The following is a 17,473-nucleotide window of genomic DNA, read 5'->3' on the forward strand; positions in this document are numbered from 1 at the left end:
GTTCCATAATTCAACACTCCACAGGTTTGCCTTGTTTAGGCAAAAGAACTGTAGCCAAGAGTTTCAATGTCCACTTTCTGCCAAAGATGACAACTGTGCAGTGCTTTGTGCCAGAAGGGCACTAAGCCTTTGGTAAGGACCTCCGACAGCTGGTAAATATTTACTGCACGGGTGTGTCCGTGGTGCTTTACCAACACTGCAGAGAATGCAGGCTATAAATACAGCTTTCATCACAAAGCGTTTACAATCTAAAATTAAACGTACAACCAAAATGGAAAAATCATCAAAACAAATTAAATGGAAAATCAATCATTTTCAGAGTTTTTCCTTCTGAGATGCTCTGTGATTTGGGTGAGATTCAGATGGGCAACAGTGGTTGTTAGGGTATTCTAAGTCATTGTCTGTGCTTAGTCATGGAATTGATATGCTCCCCAGGGGAACCAAGTTCCAGTGGAACTAAGGTGAGGAAAGCTGCACTTTCAGTTTTAAGAAGCCGACTCGTACAGGACCGCTCCATCAGAGGAAAAAAGCAGCACTCCCTTCCCACTGCAAAACCATTTTAGGAATGAAAACTTACACATGAGAATGAAATATATAAATTCTTTATGGTAAAAATGTGTAACTCTAAAGACAGAAAAACGGCACTATAGAAAGGTACTAGACTGCTTTTAGTGAAGGTGGTGCCAGGAATAAATGGCTAATTCCAAGTCTGAGGCACAGAGAGAAAAAGTAGGCTTCGGACGTCTTCTGCCAGAGAGCGAGAAAATGCTCGAAGATTAATGGAGGCTTGTCAAAAGGACACAGGGCCGGTTTGAAGGGGTTCCTACTAGCCACATTTGGGACAACTTGAGCATCAAAAAGAATATTGACTAGTTAATTGCAATACACTGAAAAAAATTCACGATAGCTTGAAAACAAGCAAAAACCTCCCCACTAAACTAAAATAAAAAGAGATACAACAAAAAAGGAAACTTCTTTGTGGAGTAATACTAGCTAGTAAAGGTAGAAAGAATAATAGAATCAGAAAAATCATTAGCAAGCCCCAGTGAAATAACTGATTAGGTTAAAGATCATTAGTGGTTGTTAAACTCATTAGGTGAAATTATGTTGGGTAATACAGTATTTTCACAGAACCAAAGTATCACCCTGCTGATTACTTAGCATTTGCAAAAGTAACAGTGCCCCTTTAACAATGGAGAGGACAGGCAGTGGACATCCCCCGAACCAAAATGACCAAGCAGAGCATCAGGAACAGTGGGAGCATCTGACATTATGTGTCTCCTGATACAAAGCATTTCAACTTAAGAAGACAGACGAGGAGGAGAATATACCTAAAGGGAATATAAGAAAGGAAAGAAAATTAATTTGTTTCAATGAAACTGATGAAAGAGAGGATCAACAGAACATAAAGTTGGTTCCTTGAAAAATGTACTAAAAAAAAGACACGTATAGCAAAACTGATCTAAAAAATATGAAGAACATTAGGGATGAAAAAGATGGCATAACCAGAGATAGAATAAAGATTTTTAGAAAATCACAAAGTTCTTTAAGCCAATACATTTGAAAACAGATAAAATGAATAATTTTTCAGAAAATAAAAGTTACTAAAACTGACTCAAAACCTGAAGAGCTGTATAAGCCAATAACTATCAAAGAGACTGTGTTGGTAATTAAATGTCCCCTGCTTAAGAGATGGCAGACCCTGGTACTTTCAAAGATAGCTTTCTTGAATCTTCAAGGAGCAGATAATCTTTTCATATGTTAACTACTGAAGAAAAAAAATGCTTACTACTTAAAACTACTCAACTAAATTTTACCAGGCATATATAAACTGGTAAGAAAACTGGACAACGGCAATATATGACAATTAAAAATCAATCTTATAGTATAGATTTAAAAAATCTAAGATAAAATGAGAAATCAATGTATTCTTTTTAAAGCACAAAATGAGAACAATAATAGTAATAAAACCTGTGTGACCAAGCAGGATTTATCTTAAGAGTGAAAGGATGGTTTGTCAGAGAAATGTATCAATATCATCTAACACCAATAAAGGGGATAAATCTTAGCGCCATTTCAATGAATGCAGGGGAAAAAAGAAAAGAACACACTCCTTAAGTCAGGAATAGTGAGAGGAACTTCCATGACTTGATAAATGGTCTCTGTATGGTTTGACCCAGGTCCATAGTAAACCTGTAATTAACATACCCAGTGTATTCGCATTAGTACACACCTTATTTAGCATCTGTGAAACTTTTCAAGAATCTTCGTTATATTCATTTAAAATAACTAGTTCTATTTACTGTCTATTTTATTATTCAAAAGTGATTGCAAAATGAAAGAAATGAACTGTTTCCTTTGCTTCCTGCCTCCAATTCTTTTCCTCCCCCCATCTCTGGAGTCCCACATGATTGCTGCCCTTCTCGGTCTACTGATCGCTCCTGTCAAAGTCACTGGTGACCATGATAATGCAAAGTACATAGGTTAACTCTAGGTATTCACACTCCTGGAGGTGTCAGCATCATGGCACAGCCGATCGCCTCCTCCTCTTGACTCTCTTCTTCACTGGCCTTCCAGGACACCTCATCCTCATTGTTTTGCTCCTATCTGCTGGCCTTTCTGTCTCTGTATCCGGTTTCTACTCATCTCTTCGGGTTCTGAACACTGGCATGCCCCAGACCTTTTTTAAAAAATCTACAGTCTGCACTAATTCCTTTGGTAATCTCATCTAGCCTCACGACCTTCCTTAAATGCTATTTATATGCCAAGGACTCCCAAATTTGTATCTCTAGCCCAAACCTTTCCTCCAAATAAGAATAACTTGTATACCAACTGACTACTCGATATTCCTACTTGGATGTCTAATAGGTATGTTAAAAAATGTCCAAAACTGAATTTCCAATCTCCTCCGGCACCCTTCTCTCCAAAAAAACCTGTTCTTCGGGCAATCATTCCTGTCTTCAAAAATGATAACTGTCCTTCCAGCTGTTTAGGCTTAAAAGCCTTAAAGTCTTCTTCGTGTATTTCTCTCTTGTCACAACCATGAGATCTGCAAATCCTGTCAATTCTAGATTCACGGTATGTCCAGAATCTGACTACTTCTTACACTTGCACCGGTACTACTCTGGTGGTACCGGTTTAATTGTGGTATATCAGACCGCCACACAGCAGTTGTAGGAAGTGAACCAGACGTAGCTGTTTTAGTGTGGAATCCCAAATCCCAGTGTTGAGCAAACAATCAAATTATACAATTGTATTTTATTTATATAAAGTTTACAAAAACATGCAAAACAATACTATGTATCATCTGTGGATACAAACACATGTGCAATTTACATAAAAACATACAAGGAAAGAGACTGAAGACACTGATCTGCACTGGGGAGGTAAAGTGGGAAATGTGAAGTACAAAGTAGTCTTTGGGTATTTGTTAGGGTAATTCTTTTTGACTTTGTATTTATTTGTAATAATTTATAAAATAAGGTATTAAAAAAGAAAGGTAACATGAATCAGGTTACCCAAGGTCTAGTTCTGATTCATACACACACACACACACACACACAGTTTTTATCTTGGTTCTATGTTTTAGTTTTTTATTCACAAGATGTAGCTCACACACTTCCTGATTTCAAAACTTACTACAAAGCTATAGTAATATAGAGAACACTGGCCTAAGGACGGACAGACAGACAAACAGGACAGAACTGCGAGTCCAGAAATAAACCCTTACATTCATGGTTAATACATTTTCAACACGGGTACTAAGACAGTTCAATGGGAAAAGGTCTTTTCAGTAGACGGTGCTGGGATAACTGGACAACCACAAGCAAAAGAATAAGAGGAAGAAACGGACAATCAAAAGAGCCGGTTAGGTGACTTTACCCGTGGTCCAGGTGAAAGACCACCAAGTGATGATGGTAGAGATGGAGAAACATGGACAGATTCAATATATTTTGGAGGTTAATGCAGCTTCTAAAAGCATGTCAGACATGATGGTATACACAATTTGGACGTGAACACTTTATTAGAAAGAATAAAACTAATGCATCAGACTGATGATAAGCTGAATATCATCCCATGGGATAAGACAAATTGAGTAAACTCAAATAGTTAAGTAAATAATAGCCTAGGCAGTACGGACAGGTGACAAAAAATATCATAAGGCTGTTTAGGATGCCCTGCTAATGAATATGACGGCAGTGGAAGGGCACAGGAGGAATAAATGACGTTTTCCTGTGTTGCAGTTTGAACTGCATACAGAGCAGGGGTGTCAAACTCATTTTCACTGGGGGCCACATCAGCCTCACAGTTGCCTTCAAAGGGCCGAATGTAACTTTAGGACTGTGTAAATGTAATTCTCCTTAACAGTTAAGCCAGAGCTCAGCGCTGCTGCCGGGTAGAAACAAGGCGCCGGGTGGGATGAACCAAGGTGCAGGGCCGGATCGTGGGCCTTGTGTTTGCCCCCTGTGGTCTAGAGCAATGAGGTAAGAGCCGAGTCAAGGCTGGAAGAGCTGAAATTCAACCGTGGATAGTTTGTTTGACAAGTCAGGGAGCTGTCCACAATGTGCAGCTCAAAGGGGAGTTTGGGATGAAGACAACTGCTCTGGTACTTAAATCCAGTGGAAAAGATAAAATTACTTAGGAAGAGAGAAAAAGGGGTCAGAAGTAGGCCCCGAGAAATTCCAAAATTTAGAGGTTATATGAAAGGAAAGTTAGGCGAGGAGAGTGAGGATAGGATTGCAGGGTAGGAAAAACCAGGAAAAGGTTTGGCCAAGAGGCCAAAAGGGAAGAGTGGTTCAAGGCGGGAGTGGTCAAGAGCGTAGTCTGCTGAGAGGGCCCATAAGAGGAACGGGAAGCGTCTCCTGGGTTGAAATACGGCATGTCTTTGGTGACACTGACAGTGTTCGCGGACGGACAGCAGCCATACTCCAGCAGATTGAAAAGTAAATGGTGTGCAGAAATCACCAACAATGACGCTGTACCTGTAGGGCAGTCCCACTCTGTGAACTATTATAAAAAATTTATTGCGAGACATTTCTTAAATGTCTTTCTGGCTTTCCTAACTTTTAAAATTTTCCCATTTCTTCTTTCCTGGCAACATTTTCAACTTGTTAGTGAGAACCAGTGATTCCTACAAATCACGGATCAGTAGTGCCAGTGAAGGAGATATTTCTTTCCCAACCTTAGGGAGACTGCTATAGGAATTGCTAATCATTACTGAAGAAACAGCCAGTGGGCCGGTGTTTCCAAAGTACGTAGTACGTGGTCCTTCCTCTTTTCTTTCCTTATTTCGTTTTATTGTATTTCATTCGAATTATCGTGACTGAAGATTTTAGAAAATGTTTTTGTAATCGGAGCAGAGCCAGATGATGTGGCAGATAAGTGTGGTTATCTAGTCTGATGCTAGTCTTTGAATATTACTAGCTGGTGCAGGAGTAATGGAGTAGTTCATCTTGCCACCTGGATAATGTAAAATGGACAGCTAAGGTACTTGCCAATGAGAACTTCAGAATGAATGGATTCAATCAGGTTTAGGTCAGCAGAACTTGATCACTGATCGCCATGAGTCTCTAGTTCCTAAATGCAGGTCCACTGTGAGTGGCAGGCTGGGAATTACAAAATTACCCAAGAAACCAAAACCAAAAACCACCACACACCCCTCAAGTGCAGCAAAAACATTCAACTGACCCCCTAGGCCTCAGCCATGGAGATTCTGACCCTGCGGACGTGGGGTGAGATCCAGGAATCTGCATTTATACAAAGCTCCTTGGGACATCTGATACAGACAGAATGTAGGAGCTGGTCCTACAGAGTTCAAACATAGGTGCTAATTTGTTTCTAGTAAGGTAGAAGTACAGGAAGAAATGAGCACTTGGAGGACTTTTAGAGCAATGCCCCCCAACCTTTTTGGCTTAAGACTGGTTTTGTGGAAGACAATTTTTCCATGGACCCAGAGGGTGGCGGGGATGGTTTCAGGATGATTCAAGTGCATGACACTCACGCTCACCTCCTGCTGTGTGACCCAGTTTCTCACAGACCAGTGGCCCAGGGGTTGGGGACCCCTATTTTAGAGAACATCAAATCAAACCTCCTCCCCACCCTCACACACGCCCCTCAGGAAGATTAGAGGCCAGACTAGTTCCCAGACACACGAGTCATGGCTAGATCCTTTGCTTTTTGGCATTTCTATTATGTGTGTTGTTCTTTAGTTACCTTATAAAAATAGGTCTGTACTTTAAGCAAGTATGTTTTAATTTTTCTATAGAAACCAATCACTTTTTCTCCTTTACTGTACCCATAAGAGTGGACAAAGTTAGAACTGAGTCAATGTTTGCTGAAAGGAAATGTGTTTTCTTGCCTACAGGTCCCTTCAGGTTCCCCAGATCCCGGGGACGGTGAAGACAGAGACCACAGCTTTTAGGTCTTATCTTTTCTCACAGAAGGAATGGTTGACAAATGACGTGAAAACAGGACCATTTTATTAGGCAAAAGAATTACTAAAAGAGCTACTTTTCTTGAAGTTAATGGCTCAGGATAGAGTTTCTAGGTAGTGAGTATCTATGAAAGAAAATTAAAAAGTTCCTTCAGGGACAAGCAGAGGGAAAAAAAAAGCCCCCCCCCCCAACCTGGGTGTGAGCTGATCTCACAGCTGTTACTCTGATGGCTGACCCTGCCTGCCATTCATAAACTAAGACCTAAGAGAAAAGCACAAGATGGTAAAATGTTCCAAACACATGCAAAATAAAATGATCTAAAGGTCTAAAATATATCCCATAGGTAAAATTTAAAGCCTGTTTTTTACATTTTTTAAAGTACAATAAAGCTGTTCATGTGTGCACACACACAAAAGGTAAGGATGAAATAAAAGGCACAAAGAACTTCTGCATGAGTAAAGAAAGAATCAGCCCTGGCTGGTGTAGCTCAGTGGATTGAGCCCAGACCTGTGAACCAGAGGATCAAGGTTCGATTCCCAGTCAGGGCACATGCCTGGGTTGCAGGCCAGTTCCCAGCAGGGAACACACAACAGCAACCATACATTATTTCTCTCCATTTCTCCTTCCCTTCCCCTCTAAAGATAAATAAATAAAATCTTTTAAAAAGAGAAAGAATCAAAGTGCTAAACTCAGATGCTTTGAAAAGAAAAATAATTTGAAAGACTAAAAGGTCGGGAGTAAAAAGTCTAGGGATTAACAGATAAAAAGTTAAAAGCAAAAAACAAAAACAGTACACACAAAACTTACAACAAATAAGTCTGAGCTAAGAGAAGAACATAAATTAAATAAAAAACCAAATAAACTATGTAAAATAATATTAAATACCATTTTTAAATTACAAGAATCCATTCAAGTGTCCACCAATAGATGAATGGCTAAACAAAATGTGATATATACACATCATGGAATATTACTCGGCCATAAAAAGGAATGAAGTTCTGATATATGCTACAAAATGGTTGAACCTTGAGAAGATTATGTTAAGTGAAATAAGCCAAAAACAGAAGGGCAATATTGTGATTTGCTTATGTGAATTACCTAGAATAGGCAATTTCATAAAAACCAAGTACATTAAAGATTTTCAGGGGCTCAAAAAAGATAGGACATTGCTTAATGGATCTATGTTTCGGGTGGTGATAGGGTTTTGGAAATAGATAGTGGTGATGGCTATACAACATTGTGAATGTAATTAACGCCATTAAATTACACTTAAAATGGTTTAAATGGCAAATTTTATGTCACACTTATTTTACCACAATAAAAAAATGAGGAAGTCAAAAAGCAGAGTAAGAAAAACCAGTATGCAGCAAAACAATTAAAACCAAAGATTAAAATAATAAAATACACTAAATATTACAAGAATATCACCTCCAAATGTAATTTAAGGAACCTCAGGGCCATAACAAGTATGAGGTAAAAGAGGTGGGCAAAGAGGCAGCAGCTTAATCTGAAACAAGCAGGATGCACTTAATTTACCATCCTAACCAGGGCACTTTTGAGAGGGAAGGGGACAATATTTGCAATTACCCAGGGACAACTGGTGTAGACTGGGACCCTCCCAGGCTACCCAGAATGAGGTTGCTCTACATATAAGGGCAACTGGGTTCTCAAGGCTGAGGTCGCGACTGACTGTGGCCTGGGATCCGGCCAGAGTACAACAATCTGAAAGTGACTTCCTAAATGACTCAGGTGGTCCCACGTGGAAGTCCTTTCTTCATTTTACACAACAGTAACACACAAGTACATGGCCTTTACTGAAGTTTATTAATGTGGTATTCAGAAAACGACTATATTAGACAAATTTATTATGAGTTGTTATGATATTCAAGGAATTTTAGAAAACTGAATACTCAGAATTGTACTGGTAGGTACACTAAGGAATTTCTAAGGTGAGTCATTACATAAATATTAAATATATCTTTATAGGTTAACTTAGAACTCTATAAATATATGTATATATTCTTTTATACTTATTTGGACTATAGACAATTGAGCCTGAACATTTAAAAAATCAAACTAGAATTATTTTTAAACTAAAATTAATCTTAATGACCTACAAACAGGTAAACTTAAACAGTTCATACCTTACATGAGAAGCTCCGACTCGGGATGTTTCTTGCTAACTCTGATATCTTGAGTTTATTCTGCAGACACTTGGTTAGGTGATATTTTTTCAACTTTATTCTACTGTAATTGTGATCAGCGAAGGTACAGTGATTCAAATGCTGTTTCTGCATGCACTTCCCGAGGTGAGGAATACTATACTTCAAAGCTCGGAGAAATAATCTGCTCTTCAGCTGCATGATATCACAGTCCCTGGTTTATGCTCCCTCTGGGGCTGCCAGCATGAGTGATTTCATAGGTATGGTTATACAGTAGTGGGTTCTCAACAGCATCTAAGATCCGCAGTTCTTATCCCTACCCTTTAGGGCCACACACCCCTCAGGTAATGAATAACTGAGAACTCAGGTTAAAAACATCTGAAAACTTGTGAGTTTCATTCAAATTTTACTTCTTGGCAGATGTGCCTAAACTGTTTCATTTGGAAAGTCAGTCCTATCAAGTCACACTATGCAGCACCGACTATGGCACACATAGGGGCAACTAAAAAACAAAACAACAACAAAAAACAAAACAAAAAACAAAATCAAAATTTGTAAATAAGTGCATAGACTTAATGGGGGGGCATCTCAGGGACTGAGGGTTTTAAAAGGCGAAATGGCTTTGATCTTACATAACTGAGAGCAGAGGTTGGTTTAGTGTGTATATGGATCCATAAGGACCTGATAGAGTAGCTATTATGATGTTCATTCTACAGGTGAGCAAACTGGCTCTGGGAAGTTTAAGCAACTGCCCCAGTAAGTAGTACAGCAAGAAGTCCAAAATGGTTTGGCTTCAAATCTTGGACCCCAGCGATTGGATTTCAACTTACAAAGGTATTTAGCTAAACATACAAAATTACTTCAGGATGCACAAAATAAATGTGACCATCTCTGGTTTCTGTTGTGAAGTTGGTTTTTACTAACCTCTTACTAACCTATGAAGGTAGTTAAAACTAGTAAGTATTTAAGAGTCACAGAGACCTGGATTAAGGTCTTCACTCGTGCACTTTCTTCTTGTGCCTAAATTTCTTCACCTGCAAAGCTGATAAGGGCACTATTTACCCTATGGAGTTGTTGTAACGAGACAATTTAGGTTAAGATCTTAATACAGTGCCTGACACGGAGTATCCACTCAGTAAATGGTGACTACTATTATTAGGATAGAAAAAAAATCTAGACATGTTGCAGCGTCAGATGTCATCATGGAAGTATTCCACAAAACGCCCCTCGGTATGAAAGGCACAATACTGCGTCAGATTTACCACAGCTCTGATCCCCTACCACGCCAACAGCCCCCGCCTCCATTAATGCCTGTGTCGCAGCAAAATAATGGGCGAGTGAGAATAGGGGATCAGTAGCCGACACTAGCAAAATAGAAACAAATAACCTAAATCACTATATCCATGTGGACAGCCTCAATTCATCCATCCATCATATGCAGGGAAAAGACACTATGCAAGGCTAAGGATGGGGGTGGGTCAATGAATGGGTGTTCCCGGGAGAAAGTATTTGTTTTCCCGGTGAAACTCTCCACCCCAGGGATGAGACGGCAGGAGTGCGACGGCGAGGGGAATGCCATGTGCCACGCAATGAAGGGACATTGGTCAAAAAGCGAGGAACAAGGGACTAAGGGGTGGCTGGGGATGGGGGGTGGGGGGAGAAAGGGAAAAAAGGGTAGAGACCCCCAGCATACGCCACCCATACGTACGCAAATTCAAAGTCAGTCTGGCTCTGAACACCGAAAGAGTGAAGACAGACCGCCGAAGAAGCTCTTAGGAGTAACGGAGATGCAACCTCCGTCGCGTCCAGCCGAGATCTGTGTTCTGCAGCTTGCAGAATCACAACCTACCCAGAGTTGGTTTGCAGCACGCAGATCTACGTAACCCAGATCCTGCACGAGCACTAAGCAGATTTCGCCATCTTTACTGTGGTCAAGAATGGATTTCTCTTTTCTCCTGGGGTCTTAAATCCTCAAAAATATAATCCTTTTGGTTTTTTGCTAGCATTCCTAGCTCTATATGAGGTAGGGGAGAAGAAAACAAAGAGAGACAGCGTTTTATTACCTCTTTTAAAGATCCCTCCCCCTCTGGCCCGCCCTCACTCAAGGTGGCCACCGGCAAAATGGTGCAATGACGTGAACCTCGCGGGGCTGGTTGTCAAGGAGACAAGAAAACCGGAAATGCGGATTTTAGGGGGGCCTGGGCAGTTCGTAGGGAGGGTTGGCGTCACAGGTCCTGACAGGGAAGAAGTACGCTGGTCCTGGCAGGGGAGAGTAGTTGTGGCGGCAGCTGGCATACAGTTGGCTCCGGAAGGATGGAGTCTCGAGTCTCCGACACTGTGGCCAGCCAGGCTGAGCGCGCCTCGGGCAAGGACAGAACAAGCAGAGGCGCGGCTCCTGGGCACGCAGGTTCCTCGTCCTTAGGAGCCGCCCGATGGAAGCTCTTGCGGCAGGTAAGGAAGAGAGAGCCGTCTCGTTTCACCTTTGCCTCTGGTCACTCCCCTTTTGTGCGGGGAGGGCGACGGGCAGCTACTTAGTAGCCCGTACAGTTTTGTCCAGAGCCTTTTGCTTCACCTAAGCGTCCCACCAAAAGGGAGGATTCACGTGGGGTTGTGCAGGGAAGAGGCTCCCAACGCTGAGTTCCTGGGAAACTCAGCGAAGTAGAAAATGCCTTTCTAGACATTTGTCTGATCAGGGGGACTGTTGCTAGAGGGCGATCGGTGGGACGCTCCCCACCCCAGACAGTTTTTTTTTTTTTTCCCTGCTTCTGTTGTACTTCCTTCCCCAGGTTTCTTCTACTTGCTTTTTAACTCCCAGCCTCATTGTAGCCCTAAGTCTGGCCCTTGCTTTGGAGATCGTTGTGCTTGACTGTTGGTGGGACTTTGGCTTTTCACGCGTTGCCTCTGTTTCTTCAGTGACAGCGGAGAGTGAAGGGAGTAGCTAGAGCTGCTCCCTCCTGCCCCCTTTTCTCCCGCCGTTTGAAAGTTATCTTGCAGTTGGAGGTGATTGGAGAGAGTCTCCCCGCCCAAGGTGCAATAGTTTGTTTAATGGCCGTTATCTTCTCGTACCTAAAAGTTGCTGCTATTGGCTTATCACTTCAGTCCTGTGCAGGTTTGAGAGATTTCTGATTTGACATCACTGAATCTTTCCAAATTGCTGGAAATGAAATCTGTTTATTGTTCTACACTCCAGTGTTGTACCTCTGCTTGAGGCTCCCTGCTGAAGATTTTACTCGAGGACACTTGCATTTTCGATGTATTTCAAGAGGAGTTTCCCAGCTATTGCCACTTTACTTGAGATTGTGTGGGTGGTATTTGGGAGTTTACTTTGTTTGCACTCACTTTGCAGAGTCACCTTTTCGTATGGCGGCCTTCCAGTGTTGTCACGACGTAACTCAATGATCATTTCTTTGCTGATGCTTTGAAAGTCATCCCAGAGCTGGTTTTTCTATTAATGTTACAATTGGTATTATGGAGTAATAAAGTGAGCGTCCTCAAATCATTATTACAGGAACTTTCTATAGTGAAGTAAACATTGATTAAAGTCCAATTTTGAAATTAGTAAATTAGTGCCTTAAATTAATCAAATCTTATTATGATGACTTCATTAATTCTTAGTATAGCAAAAACTAGTTGACCAGCACTTAGGCTCATTCTGAATTGCTGTCTACATAAGAAAAGTTTCAGCTATGGCTACCACTTGAACTCTCCAAAGGCTTTGACATTTAATGTTTTGGTACAAATCTGTCCTCTGCATAAAGTCTTTTTATCTTCTCTACTTAGTTAATGACTATTTATCCTTCAGACCTCCATGTCAATCTCCTCTTTTGTGAAGCCTCTCCTAATGACCATGGTCTGAGTGAGACCCTCTGCTCACTCTTTTGGTGAACCTCACATCACATGATTTTGTGATTATTTGGTCAGAATCTATCTTTCTTAAAAGAATGGGAGTTTTCTTGGGAAAGGATATTTTATGAATCTTCATCTTCTGCACCTGGCTTCTGCACAGGGCCTGGCTAGTTGGTTTTTGGTAGATATTATCAATTCTTATAGAAAGCCTTAGAGTATGGACAGTCTTTAAGTGGTCCATAGTACGAAGTCCTCAGTATATTGTATCAGCTAGCTGTTGCTGAATAACAAGCAACTGCAACATCACAGTGGCATACCACAACAAGCATTTATTCTGTCTATGCATCTGTGGGCCACCTGGGAGTTAACTGGCATAGGCTGTCATCAGCTGAGTGGTTCTATGCTGCATTCTTGGTCCACAAGGCTCTCATTCCTTGAACTCACAGTGGGTCATCAGCCCATGGGGGTCAGGGAAGAGAACAATCACACCATTATTACACAGAGTGAGGGAGGAGTAGTTTCTAAGAGGTAAGGGATGTAGGGCAGACAAAAAGTAGCAGTGACCATTACATGTGTACAGATACCCAATGAATGAATAATCTAGCCTAGAAGCCTGAATACTTGGCAGAAGAATCTGATTAACAGAATAGTTCACGGCACAATTTATTTATTTTTTATTACTTTTTAACCTTGTTTGAAATTAGCCCACATGCTACAGAGCTATGAGGCCCACTCCAGTATTACTTTTCCTCCTTTTATGACCAGCATGGGGCATGGGAAATGGGAAAGGGAACCAAAGGGTTCACAGCATGATTTAAATTAAAGTAGGGTGCTCTATGTTTGAGACTATTAATGCTGAAACAGACAGCATGATTTCTGTCATTGAATTCTATTAACAACTTGATTTTAAGCCCAGAGCTGTCCTTAATAACTTACATGATTATGATCAACTGGGACTAGATTTCTTTCAAGCCTTTTTTCATTTCTGAGTATTTTAAAGTTGAACTACTTTCCAGGGTTAGAAATCATTCATTTTGTATCTTCAAATCCTATTTTCTTTTTATAACAAAGGATTTGGTTAACTTGCTTTTAACACCAAAAAACATTTTATGACTTCCAGTTAGGATGGCAACATAATCATGGCTTGTCATTTTGCACACCACCACCAAAATTACAGCTGGAATATAGAACAACCAACACCCAGAACCACAGAAGAACCTGAGGTTGTCTTCTAAGATCTTACCACTTACCTAGCATCTCTGATAAGTAGCTGTTGTGAGGTTTATAGACTCTAGATGTAAATCTTATCTATTAAATTTGTTTGCTGAAATATGGCTCTTCTGCTGCTCTTATTCTCTATTAAGTTAGAGTGAACACTGGGGACTCTGCTAAAGGTGCTGTACAAGAATAAAATGTCTTTATAACTATTCTTACCAGTAAAAGTTGCACAAATACAGTTACTACTATCTTTTCAAATCTCATGCTAGTGCACCTGATTAGCTAAACTAAAACCATAGATTTGTAAATTTGGCTGCTATGGATTCTGGGAAATGTAGTCTTTAGTTTCCAGCTTTCTACTATAGGTAGGTATCTTAGAAGGATGTTGGAATGGATGTTTGATGCCTGTCTCCCATATTCTCTACAAGCAGAGGTTTTAAGAGTTTAAGCAGTCACACTATCTAGATTTGAAGCCTGGATTCACCTCTTAAAAGCTCTCTGATTGAACAAATTAACAAATCAATTACTTTGCGTCAGTTTCCTCTGTCACAAAGTTTTTATACCCTAGGGTTACTTATGGATTTAAGGAAGAGTGTGGTAAGATTTGCATTAATTCTTACTTAGACTGTGAGCAAGGTAGATCTGGAGTTTACTTTGTGGTAAGGTTTTTATTTATGCTCTCTATTTTAAAAATAATTTAAGACTATTTACAATTTCTGTTTCTTCTTATATCAACTTTGGTAGTTGTATTTTTCTAGGAATTTGTTAATTTTTTCTAATTTTCAAAGTTAGTTTTCGTAATATCCCTTTGCTATTTTTAATGCCTGTAGGATGTATAGTAATCTTCCTATGTTATGTTGATACTTACACCTTCATTCTTTTGTTCATATTAGTCTCATTGAGGATTTATCGATTTTATTTAATTTCTTCAGTGAATCAATTTTGGTATCGTTAATTCTCCCTGAGGTCTTTGTTTTCTACTTAATTAACATCTGTTCTTTTAGGGACTTGATTTGCTTCTTCTAATTTTGCAATGGATGCTTAGTTTATCCATTTTTAGCCCTTCTATAAATTTCCCTGTAAGCATGGATTTAGTTGCATTTTATATGTTTTGAAATGCATTTTTATTATCATTCAGTTAAAAAATACTTTGTAATTACCATTATGCTTTCTTTCCCTTTTTTGGTTCACAGGTTATTTAGAAGTATATTGCTTTCTACATATATTTGTAGTTTATATTTTTAGCTATTTTTACTTGTTTATGACTGTTAGGTTGTTTTATATCTTTAAAAAACTTTGTATTTTGGGAAACATCAAACATATACAAAATTAGAATAGTTTAATAATCACTCATATACCCATCCTCTTCAACAATTTTTAACTTCTGACCAACTTTGTTTCATCTCTATTTTCTTATTATATTCCCAACTACTATTATTTGGAAGTAGATTTCGGATATCATGGCAGTTTTTTTCTGTAAATATTTCAGTATGTATCTATACAAGATGACATTTAAAAACATAATCACAATGCCGTATCACACCCAGAATAACTCTTTGATGTCATGAGACATCTGGTTGCTTTTAAAAATTTCCCTTTTGACCTGGCTGGCATAGCTCAGTGGATTGAGCGCGGGCCTGCGAACCAGAGTATCGCAGTTCGATTCCCAGTCAGGGCACATGCCTGGGTTGCAGGCCAGTTCCCAGCAGGGGACGCATGAGAGGCAACCATACATTGATATTTCTCTCCTACTCTTTCTCCTTCCCTTCCCCCCTCTCAAAAAATAAATAAATAAAATATTTTAAAAAAATTTCCCTTTTATCTCATAATTTTTCTTTACAATTAGATTATTTTGAAACAGGATCAAAATAAGGTCCAAACATTGTTATTGGTTGATATGTGTTATTGGTTGACTTCTTAATGTACATGTTCTGACTTTTAGAATGTTATTGGTTGACTTTTTAATCTAGAATGAACTTTTAAATTTTTAATTAAAAATGTTCTTTTTAATCTGTATATCTCCTTTTCAACCCTTGTCTTTAATTTACTGAAGAAACTGGGATTTTTGTCTTGTAGAGCTCTCATAATTTAAATTTTGCTAATTGCACTTGATGAGTATGCTTAATGTGTTCCTCTCTTCCTGTATTTCTTACAAAATATAGGAACTTGGCTTCAGATTTGATGGGGTTTTTTTTTTGTTCTGTTTGGTTGATCAAGGTGATGGTGTTGTGTACTTTCATCAGTAATCATAGGAATGTCTTGTTATTTCTCTTCTTGATGGCAATTGCCTAGGTTTATGAGTTCATGAGAGGGTTGAATATAGAGATATTCTAATTCTGTAATTCTGTCTTCATTTATTATTTGGAACCTTCCCTTGATCTTCTATTTGGACTCTCAGTTGCAGTTCATAGAGAAAAGACAGAAATACTTCAGTCTCTCTATTACTGATTTTCAAAGTTATATGTTGGTTCTCTAGCACCCTTCCATGGTCATCAATGAAGCATTTGGAAAAATACCTTTATGAACTAATGTGCTTCAATTCCATTACATTTCTTGCTGTTGTTAATACTCACCCTGTGAGTATTCAGATTGGCCAGAATACTATGAATATTCCTCTTTATTTTGTGTGGCTTTCTTGTTTACTTGTATAGGATGTTTTAGGCTCATCTTATATCCCCACAGTTCCTGCCATTTTATAACCGATGCAATGGGTTGGCCCCTTGGGGTGCTCTCTTCAAGAACTAGATGTTGTTCTTGTTGGGGAGTTTTATCTCTTGCAGCAAGTAAAGGAGACAAGGGCTTCACATCCAAGCTCTGTATCCATGAAGGGAGGCTTAGCTATTGCTTATAGGGACTATCTGGTTAATTACATGTTGGTTTTTTCTTTGCATTTGGCTAAACTTATCCTTGGGTTGTAGTCTAGCTCATCAAGTTACAACTGAGTCTGCAAAGTACTGTTACATTTAAAAATTAAGCAAGAATAGCATTTAGTAAGGACCACCCTGACCTTGAGACCCTTGTCCTATCTAACAATTTCCCTAAGGGACCTTACCCTGTTTTAATTGAAAATAGTGTTTAGAGATAGTACCCTGTGTTTATTACTTCTAGTTGGTCACTCACTGTTTCTAGACTTTTGCAATGGTCAGATGTAGGAAGGATATGTATAGTTTTTTAAAAAATGAAATGAGCCCTGGTTGGTGTGGCTCAGTTGGTTGAAGGCTCGATTCCCAGTAAGGGCGCATACCTAGGTTGTGGGTTTGACCCCTGGTCAGGGTGCATATGGGAGGCAACCAGTCAATGTTCCTCTCTCGCATCAGTGTTTCTTTCTCTCTTTTCCTTCCCCTTTCTCTAAAATCAATAAACATATTTTTAGAAAATGAAATCATTAGTTTCTATTATACTTTATTCAGATTCAGAGGCATAGGGTTTTACTTATCCTCATTAATTTTATAGCTGTATCTCCTTTCTCCCAGACTTAAAAATCCAGTTTCAACGATATCAACAAAGTTACTCATGTACCTTAAAACACACACGCACACACGCACATACACCCACATGCACAGGGATGGGCTCAGATGCTCCTGCTTGTGTTGTAAGCTTTGGAAGTCAGTCTGCCTCTGCCAGCTGTTACAGGTGTCGCTCTCTTCGCAGCCCTTTCTTTTGGGGTTGACAAACGTCCTCCAATAAAAGTGGCCAGGCTCACCTCTGTACACCTAACTCCTTTATTAGACTGGTATACCTTCACCGTCTTCTTTGCTCTCTGATGCCTTCAAGTAATGTTTTAAAATAGTTTGTTAATCTTTTCTGGTTGTT

At 39.5% G+C, this 17,473-nt stretch overlaps 2 protein-coding genes and 1 non-coding gene across 7 annotated transcripts in view; 1 reads left to right on the top strand and 2 right to left on the bottom strand.

Annotated features, from left to right (window-relative positions):
• PREPL (prolyl endopeptidase like) overlaps positions 1–10,469 on the bottom strand; it is a 35,067-nt gene extending 24,598 nt beyond the window's left edge. For 2 of the 4 annotated variants that reach the window (XM_037161225.2, XM_037161224.2), the window contains exons 1-2: positions 10,305–10,469; positions 8,579–8,832 (exon numbers count right to left, since the gene is read on the bottom strand). In XM_037161225.2, the coding sequence (XP_037017120.2) occupies positions 8,579–8,797 (219 nt within the window). In that variant the 5' untranslated portion in view covers positions 8,798–8,832; positions 10,305–10,469. The remainder of the gene's footprint in view (positions 1–8,578; positions 8,833–10,304) is intronic. The other 2 variants (XM_037161227.2, XM_037161226.2) reach the window with 2 other exon arrangements.
• A 334-nt stretch (positions 10,470–10,803) lies between these two features.
• Positions 10,804–17,473, top strand: part of CAMKMT (calmodulin-lysine N-methyltransferase) — a 337,237-nt gene continuing 330,567 nt past the window's right edge. For both annotated transcript variants that reach the window (XM_037161273.2, XM_037161274.2), the window contains exon 1: positions 10,804–11,047. In XM_037161273.2, coding sequence (XP_037017168.2) covers positions 10,910–11,047 — 138 coding nt within the window. In that variant the 5' untranslated portion in view covers positions 10,804–10,909. The remainder of the gene's footprint in view (positions 11,048–17,473) is intronic.
• LOC119060930 (small nucleolar RNA SNORA61) lies at positions 13,131–13,244 on the bottom strand. The gene has a single exon (XR_008392033.1). It is a non-coding gene; the product is annotated as a small nucleolar RNA SNORA61 (small nucleolar RNA).

Source organism: Artibeus jamaicensis, unplaced genomic scaffold (genome assembly GCF_021234435.1).
Source record: "Artibeus jamaicensis isolate MK-2021 breed Jamaican fruit bat unplaced genomic scaffold, CSHL_Jam_final contig_465, whole genome shotgun sequence".
Lineage (NCBI taxonomy): Eukaryota > Metazoa > Chordata > Mammalia > Chiroptera > Phyllostomidae > Artibeus > Artibeus jamaicensis.